At 45.3% G+C, this 8533-nt stretch overlaps 2 protein-coding genes across 3 annotated transcripts in view; both read right to left on the bottom strand.

Moving 5' to 3' along the window:
* The window catches only part of TIMELESS (timeless circadian regulator), a 30523-nt gene extending 26848 nt beyond the window's left edge, over nt 1–3675 (bottom strand). For both annotated transcript variants that reach the window (XM_040491705.1, XM_040491707.1), the window contains exon 1: nt 3583–3675. The gene's annotated coding sequence lies outside the window, so the exon portion shown is untranslated. The remainder of the gene's footprint in view (nt 1–3582) is intronic.
* A 1010-nt stretch (nt 3676–4685) lies between these two features.
* MIP (major intrinsic protein of lens fiber) overlaps nt 4686–8533 on the bottom strand; it is a 4409-nt gene continuing 561 nt past the window's right edge. Inside the window, exons 2-4 of the mRNA XM_040491708.1 lie at nt 7946–8110; nt 7435–7515; nt 4686–5612 (exon numbers count right to left, since the gene is read on the bottom strand). Coding sequence (XP_040347642.1) covers nt 5427–5612; nt 7435–7515; nt 7946–8110 — 432 coding nt within the window. The 3' untranslated portion in view covers nt 4686–5426. The remainder of the gene's footprint in view (nt 5613–7434; nt 7516–7945; nt 8111–8533) is intronic.

The following is an 8533-nucleotide window of genomic DNA, read 5'->3' as shown; positions in this document are numbered from 1 at the left end:
GCTGAAGAAAACCAAACAACCGTGCAGAATGGTACATAACCACTGTGCAGGCTCCAACCTCAGCGTGGCCCAGCAAATCTTTTTTAGTGTTCCTAGTTCACTTCCTATTCTCATTACCAAGGAACTACTGTTACTAGCTTTCACTGTTATCCTCAAGCCCCACAACTGCACTGCTTCCTGGACCTCTCATTTGGTGTCTCTGCCCCTTTCCTCTAGGGAACAACTGAGGTCATCAGACAAGGAAGAACTCTCTCAACTTTCTCTGCCCAAGCCTAAAAATGTACATATTTCAAGTCCCACCCAGACTTCTTTGGTTCTAATTTAAGCCCTCCATTTGTGATTAATCAATCACTTCCTGTCCCTTAATTGACTGTTCCTCTTTTTTTAAGATTTTATTTTTCTTAAATCATCTCTATACCCAATGTGGGACTCAAACTTACAACCCCAAGATCAAGAGTCATATGCTCCATTGACTGAGTCAGCCAGGCACCCTGGTTGTTCCTCATTTCTCATGTTTCCTGTCTTCTCTTTATATTGGCCCATCCCCATGTAAGTTGCTTAAAGCTCTTCCATCTCAGAGAGGAGAAAATCCAACATAAAACAATACCTTTCCTTGACCCCATATTGGCTTCTCCTTCTCTCCTCCTTAAGCACAGATGTTCATAGGCCTTTGTCTTCATTTCTCTTCCAGTCTTACACTACACAGCTTCCTTGGGCAAACTCCTCCATTCCCATGGCTTCAACCACCATCTCTGTCATTAGCCAGGAAACCTATACCCTTGCCATACTGAGCTCTCATGGTGCCGATCTCCTATTTCACTAATGAATAGCATTCTCCATCTTTATGCCTCATAGATACCTCACATTCAACATGTCCAAAATGGAATACCTTCCCCCCAAATGTGTCTCTACTTCTAGTTTGGATCTCTTTAGGGACTGACACTATCTACTCAGTCATTCACATAGGAAAGCTAGGCGTCATCTAGATACCTCAAGTCATTAACTCGGGCTAATTCTACTTCCTTAAGCTCTCCTATCCAGCCCCTATAAATCCCCATTGGTACTGCCTTAGTTCAGACCCTGAGTATCTCTAGCTTAGATTACTCAACCACTTCCTAACTCCTTTTCCTGCCTCATCTTGTTCTCTTAAGTATTCACAAAATGGTTACTAGATTTGGCCATATAACCACCCTGCTTAAAACCCTTCAATTGGGGCGCCTGGGTGGCGCAGTCGGTTGGGCGTCCGACTTCGGCCAGGTCACGATCTCGCACTCCGTGAGTTCGAGCCCCGCGTCGGGCTCTGGGCTGATGGCTCGGAGCCTGGAGCCTGTTTCAGATTCTGTGTCTCCCTCTCTCTCTGCCCCTCCCCCGTTCATGCTCTGTCTCTCTCTGTCCCAAACATAAATAAACGTTGGAAAAAAAAAAAAAAAAACCCTTCAATGGATGGACTACCTGGGTGGCTCAGTCAGGTAAGCGCCCAAATTCTGATTTCAGCTCTGGTCATGATTTCCCAGTTTCTTGAGTTCAAGCCCTGTGTCAGGCTCTGAGCTGATCCTGTGAAGCCTGCTTGGGAGACTCACTCTCTCCCTGTCCCTCCCCTCCTCACACTCTGTCTCTCTCAAAATAAATAAACTTAAAACAAAACAAAACCTTTCAATGAATACATAAGAAACTCCATGGTGACTGTCTCTGGGGAGAATGGGGGGAGCTACAATAAAAGAAATATTTACCTTTCACTTTAGTACTATTTGAATTTTTACCACAACATGCACTACTGTAACACAAAACTAAAGTTTCAGCAGCTGCAAATGTCTACGTACAAAGTCCTTCATAATCTCCCTGATTACTTTTTAAGCTACTCTCTCAAGACAATCTTCGTGAATGCCCTAAAGTCTATCCTTTCATCTTTCAAGGCTCTGCCCAAATGGTACCTCCTCCTGACTTTTCCATGCAGGAGACCTCTCTCTCCTTTGTGTCTACTTTGTGCCATAAATATACTTCCGTCATGGCATTTACAGACCATGTTGTAATACTTAAACATTGTTTGAAATTTCCTCCCTTAGGAGGAGGGCATATTCCCTGAGGGCATAAAGTATTTCTTTTTCACCTTTGAATTGTCAGTCTAGTTACCAAAATCAAAATTTATAATGGGTGGGGCTTGGACCAGAGTGTTTTGAAAATGTTCACCTGCTGATTCTAACTCAATCCACTGCTAACAACTGCACTAAATTATAAACTCCTTGAGATCAGGAATCATTGTGACCAGCACAATGTAAATGATCAATAAACAGTTTCTAAACTGGAACTGAAGTAGAGGGAGGAAAAGTTGGAGCTGGAGATTTGGAGGCATCAGGATACAAGGTGTGTGAAACTGTGGCAGTAAGTAAGCTTGCTCAAGAGAGGATAAAGTGAGAGGAGTAAGAAAGCCAGGGCAGACTTGTCACCCAGTAACTGCAGAGGGCTCATTTACATGAGTTTTTCCATACAGACTGAGTTCCTTAAGGTCAGGAACTCTGTCCTATTCATCTCTGTCTGTCCACCTGTCACAGAGCACAGTGCATGGTACCTGTTAGGAGCTCAGGAACCTTTTACTGGGTTGTATCAGCGACACTGATAATAGAGGGAGGTACAAAACTTCAAGAACACAAAGAAAGAAGTGACTACTTTGGCCAAGGTCGGGGGGGGGTGGGGGGGGGGGACTGGAAACAGACGTTTTTCAGAGGGACAAGTGAGCTCAGTCCTGAAAGAGAAGTTCATTTGGCAAAGACATGGCCAGAACTTCAAGCAGAGGGAACAGCAGGGCACAGGTACCAAGGCATGAAACAGCACAATGCATACACCCTTTCCATGTGACAGAGTCAAATGCATGATACAGAAAAAATGTTAGGGAACTTTAGAAAATGAAGCTGAGAGGATCTGACTGTGAAGGGCCATGGATGCCGACTAAGGACTTAAGCCTAACTGTGGGTGGCCAATGAGGAGTTTTAAATATAATCTGAAATTACCAGATTGATTTTTTATAAAGTAACTCTGGTAGCAGCTCGAAGGGCAAAGAATTGAGACTCAAGGGAAGGAGCTTAATTAGTGGCTGACAGTCCAGCTAACAAACCCAAGCAAAAACTGTATCCTCCTTAAGTCTTATACCAGAGAGAAAGGAGGGAAGGGAATGAGAAATCCATGCCGTAAAATCCCAAGATTCAAGTCAAGCGACATGCTGATCGCTAAGCTGCGCTTGTTTGGGGTCTGAACTGGATGGGAAGGAAGTTCCGAAGTGAAAATGCCCTGGACCTTTCGGTTCTACCTCAAGAGTTCCAAGCCCCTTCCCATCACGACCCCACCCCTGCGCGAAGACCAACTGTACTGAGGGGCGCGGGGAGAACAAAGGAGCATTTCGGGCAAACGGGGAACACTGCGGCACCTACTTCGGACTGGGGGTGAAGAATTGCGCGTGCGCACCTAAAGCGCGTGCCCCGCCCCGTCTTTAAACCTGGCGGCGGGAAAGGGGACTCCGCACTTGCCAAGAGTGCACCCGCGGCTCCGAAAGGACGCCATCCGCTAGAGCCCTCTCTCCCACACACTCACCCGCTCCCCGCCGGTCCTCAGGATCCCCGCGGAGCCAACGGCCCGCAGGCCCCCGGCCGCAGCCTTTCCCGCCACCCGGCTCAGCGAGACCAATCCCCGCCTGCGTGGGAGCGGGGCGGGGCGAACTGGGCTGGTGCATATGACCCCAAGCGAGCAGGGGGTGGTGGTGATGAAGTAAGGAAAAGGGAAGCGAGTACACGTACTGTTTTATCTGAGTCCATTCCCTATATTGAGCTAAGAACCACAGTGCTGTGAATTTTCTGCCAACTTAAAATAATAGAAATCAAAATCCGATTAGAGGTAAATTTACAAACATTCTCTTCCCCTTCTCCTAGTCAAGTGGATTATTCCAAAGTCCCACTGGTTAGTTAGAAAAATTAGGCTTTATATGGGAGGAAGTGGAGTTGAGCTAAGGGCTAGAGTGGTCTTTTGTGGGCGGGGTGCCTTTCACGCTAGAGAGATAGGCTTAAAACTTGCGAAGCGTGCAAACGCCTAAAAGGAAGAGAACAACAGTAAATATACATTGGTAAGTTGAGAATCTCCTCTGGACTCTGCTGAGTGTATTTTGCCCTCCTCTGATGGGTGTATTTTGCCCATGACAAAAGAAGATAGGGCTCAAACGAATAATTATCTCATGAAATATTAATCATTTGAATAGAACGAATCGATTTCTAGGATATGAAGAGAGAATTGCTGAAGATGAAAGGACACATGAGAGAAAAGTGAAAAGACGCACACACAAAAAAAGGAAAATAAAGAAGACTATAAAACTAGGGGTAAAAGATACCATTTGAAGGGTGTTTTGAGTTCTCTAACTAAATTAAAACTCTGAGGGTCAAAGACTCTTCCCTCCTACTGCCGCCCTCCCCCCCACACCTCGTGATTTGCTCCAGGCATCAGATTTCCTGTTTTGACTTTAGGGAACCCTTCTGTGGCTTAAGTACCTTCTGCCTGAAGGCCCTTTTGGGAATGTCTGGCAGAACAGCTAAACTAGTTACTTTTTCTAGATTCTAGGCTCACCCTACCCCTTGTTTAGGTTGGGAGCTCACTGGCCCAGGGCCTCCAAAGAGATCCATCATACCAGAATGAACACAAAACCCAGCCAGTGGATGTAGACAAGTTTATGTGGCTTTACAAAACAGTTCAAACCCCAGTGTTCACTTTTCTCAGAGCTACTTCCCCACCCAAGTCCTTGGGGCAAGCGTCCCTGAGATAAGTAGACTACACTCTTTAATTAACTTCCCCAAAATTTCTGGTACAATTGCAACCTGATCTGGGGCTAATAACGCCATTTCCTCTCTCCCTGCCTCCAGCCCCTTCCTCCCAACCCTTGAAATGCCTTGTCTCCATCTGCCTCCTGTGAAGAGTACTCCCTGCTTCCCTGCTCCTGCAGAAACCTAGGGTCATAAACTTGACTTGGAAGCAAGGTAAAGGCCGAAGCTTAAAGGTCTTGGTTCCTGTGCTCACCACACTGGGTTGGGAGAGGAAGGTAAAGGATGACACCTTTTTTCCCTTCCCTACCTCTCCTGCTGTGCCCCAAAACTTAGACACAGCCACATTCACTCACATTCATACGCACAATCATGCACACTCAGCGGCGAAGAGAGGTGGGATGGAGAGGAAGGGAAGTTTGCACAAACCAGCTCATGAATGCAACTTGAAAGATTTCACACGGCAAAAGGCAAAACACACACACACACACACACACACACACACACACACACATAAATTAAAAAATAAAGAAATACATGTCCCTCCCCCAGTCTCTTTCTTCATCCAGGGGCTGGCTCAGCCCCTCTGAATAAACCCAGAAGCTTCCTACTCCCTCTGGCCAAGTGGAGCTTTCACAGGGCCTGGGTCTTCAGTTCAACAGGTTCCCCTGTGCCCTCTGGTTGTCCATTGGAGTCACTGGGCCTGGCACCCTTGAGAATAGACAGTCTCTCAGAAACACTCTTAAGCCGGGGGAAGAGGAGAAAGTCGTAGAGGAGACTGCCTAGTCCTCCTCCAATGATTGGGCCCACCCAGTATACCTGTAGGAAAAGGAGAGGAATAATCAGACTTGGGGAAGGGATCAAGAGCAAGTGGGGTGCCTGGGTGGCTCAGTCGGTTAAATGTCTGACTTTGGCTCGGGTCATGATCTCACAGTTCGTGGGTTCAAGCCCCACGTCAGGCTCTGTGCTGATAGCTAGGAGCCTGGAGCCTACTTCAGAGTCTGTGTTTCCCTCTCTCTCTGCCTCTCCCCCGCTCATGCTCTGTCTACCCTTTCTCTCAAAAATAAACATTGAAAAAAAATTAAAAGAAAAAAATTAAACAACAACAACAAAAAAGAGCAAGGCTATTCTTTTTCCAACTCTATGGGTGGAAAACAGACATCTGCACTTGGCACATACAACTGGGAACTATTTAAGCAGAAATCAGTGTTTGTTTGTTTGTTTTTAAATTCTAAACTGCTTCAGTGCCTCAAAACTTACCATGTCTTTTCTGACTCACCAAACTACTCCTTTATCCCACATCTCAGCACATATATATTCTATTTTTTATCAATTTGCACTAGTTTATATATTGCTTTGAAAAATTTTTTACTCGTGGTAAAACACATAAAATGTATCATCTTAATCATTTCTTTTTTTTTTTTAAGTTTATTTATTTATTTTGAGAGAGAGAGAGACTGACAGAGCACAAGCAGTGTGAGGGGCAGAGGGAGAGAGAGAATCCCAAGCAGGCTCCACACTGTTAGCACAGAGCCCGATGCAGGGCTTCCACTCATGAACCGTGAAATCATGACCTGAGTCGAAACCAAGAGTCAGATGCTTAGCCAACTGAGCCAGCCAGGTGCCCCTCATGTTAACCATTTTTAAGTGTACAGTTCAGTAGTGTTACGTATGTTCACATTGTTGTACAACAAATCTCCAGAACTTGTTCATCTAGCGAACCTGAAACTCTATACACATTAAATAATAGCTCCCCATTGCTCCCTCTTCCCAACCCCTGTCAACTATTGTTTTGCTTTGTTTCAATGAATTTGATTACGCTAGATACTTCACATAAGCGGAATTATACAGTGACTGGTGTATTTCATGTAGCATAACGTCCTCAAGGTTTATCCAGGTTGTAGCATGAGTAAGACTTTGCTTTTTTTAAGGCTGTATATTATTCCAGTGTATGTACATATTGCATTTTGTTTATCCATTCATTTACGAGGGTCACTGGGTTGCTTCCACCTTTTGGCTATTGTGAATAATGATGCCATGAAAACAAGGATACAGCTTTTAATTTTTTAAAAATTATTTCTGTATGTTTGTCTGGCATTTGGCCAAACAACACAAACATAACCAATTTTTATTGAGGACTTATTCCATGCCAGATTTTGTGCTAAATGTTTCACACATATAACTTTCATACTTATTTTTCATAACACCTCATTTTATGTTAAGGAAACCGGGGTGCAGAATGACTGAACCATTTGCCATGGTCACACACAAGGCCAATAATGTGCCAGAACTGGAATGAGGCCCAGGCCTATCTCTACTTACACATATCCTGAGCTCTGAGAGTAGAAGTTTCTGACTTCCTGTTTAGTTGTCTGTCCTCACAGTGCTAGGTTTAGAATCCCATGGATACTTAGTAAAAATCCCTTGACCAACCAGTGAAGGAACAATATGAACAAGAACCTCTCTTTAGCAAAATAATGAATCCTGCTCCCATAGGCATGTCAAACTGTGACAGCCCCTTTAGCTGAGTGCTGGTAAAGCAGTTAACACATCCAGATGAAAGGTAGGAGCCGAACATGGAACCTGCAGCCCACACCCATCCAGGAGGGCTTCAGGATCTTGTCCCTCTCCCCTCACTTACCCAGTGGTTGGTGAAGTTTCTGGTGAGAATGGCAGGAGCAAAGGAGCGGGCAGGGTTCATGCCTGCACCAGTATAATACATCTGCAAAAGACACAGTCATAATTGAGACACTTTCCCCTACTCCACCCCAGCTTCTCTCCCCACAACCCACATGTCCTTGAGGGCTGGCACCTTGCCTCCAGCCAGCAGCAAGTACGGAAGGACAGGCTTCATGGGGGTTCCACAATGGAATGAAGGCACTGATGCCTCATCGGGGACAGACTATAGATCCATAGGCAAAACCCACATCTCCCCATGATGCATACATTTCTACTTTGGGGGCAAGAATGACCAGATGTAGTGGTCACAAAAGAGGAATAGAACAATGTTGATTCCTCTGTGCTGACTGATAGAGTCAGGTGGATTATGTTCATGTTTGACAGTGAGGTGGGCAGAAAGAAATTTAAAAGTTAGGAAAGGTTTAGGGGCCCTGGAATCCTTAAACAAGAAGTTGATTCTTTTTCCTGCTTACCCCAAAGAGGTGACCCAGGGTGAGGGAGAAGCCAACAGCCAGGGCCACAGATCCCAGGCGGCCATTCCGCCTCTCGTCGTATGTGGCAAAGATGCAGAGCACAAACTGGAGTGTCAGGAAGATCTCCACCGTGGTGGCCTGGCCCACACTTACCCCAGGGTGCAACTGGGCAAAGGAAGAAGAAAGGAGGCAGTTCATTAGGGTTGTCACAATGTCACGTCCTCAAGGCTTCCCATACAGGAACCCCCTTATGGCATCAGTTGACTGGAGAGGAAGGATAATACAACCACCTTCACAGTAATTGTTTCTGTATTCTTCACAGTATTTGTTTCTTATTTTTTCCTAATAATACTCCTTCATGGTGGAAATAACTATACCCATTTATACAGATAAGGAAACTGGCGCCCTATAAGGTAAAATAAGTTTCCTTAAGAACCTGCAAGGAGTTGAAGAAAAGTTGAGATCAGAACTCAGGTTTCTTGAGACAGTCCAGGGCTTTTTGCCTTCCTTACTCCTTCCTTAGTCCTGCAAACTACCTTTGAAAGACACACACACACACACACACACACACACACACACACACACACA

This window comes from Herpailurus yagouaroundi, unplaced genomic scaffold (genome assembly GCF_014898765.1).
Source record: "Herpailurus yagouaroundi ecotype Mexico unplaced genomic scaffold, PumYag 182, whole genome shotgun sequence".
Classification (NCBI taxonomy): domain Eukaryota; kingdom Metazoa; phylum Chordata; class Mammalia; order Carnivora; family Felidae; genus Herpailurus; species Herpailurus yagouaroundi.
Note: the sequence above shows the minus strand (reverse complement) of the source record. Positions and strands in the feature narration are given on the sequence as shown.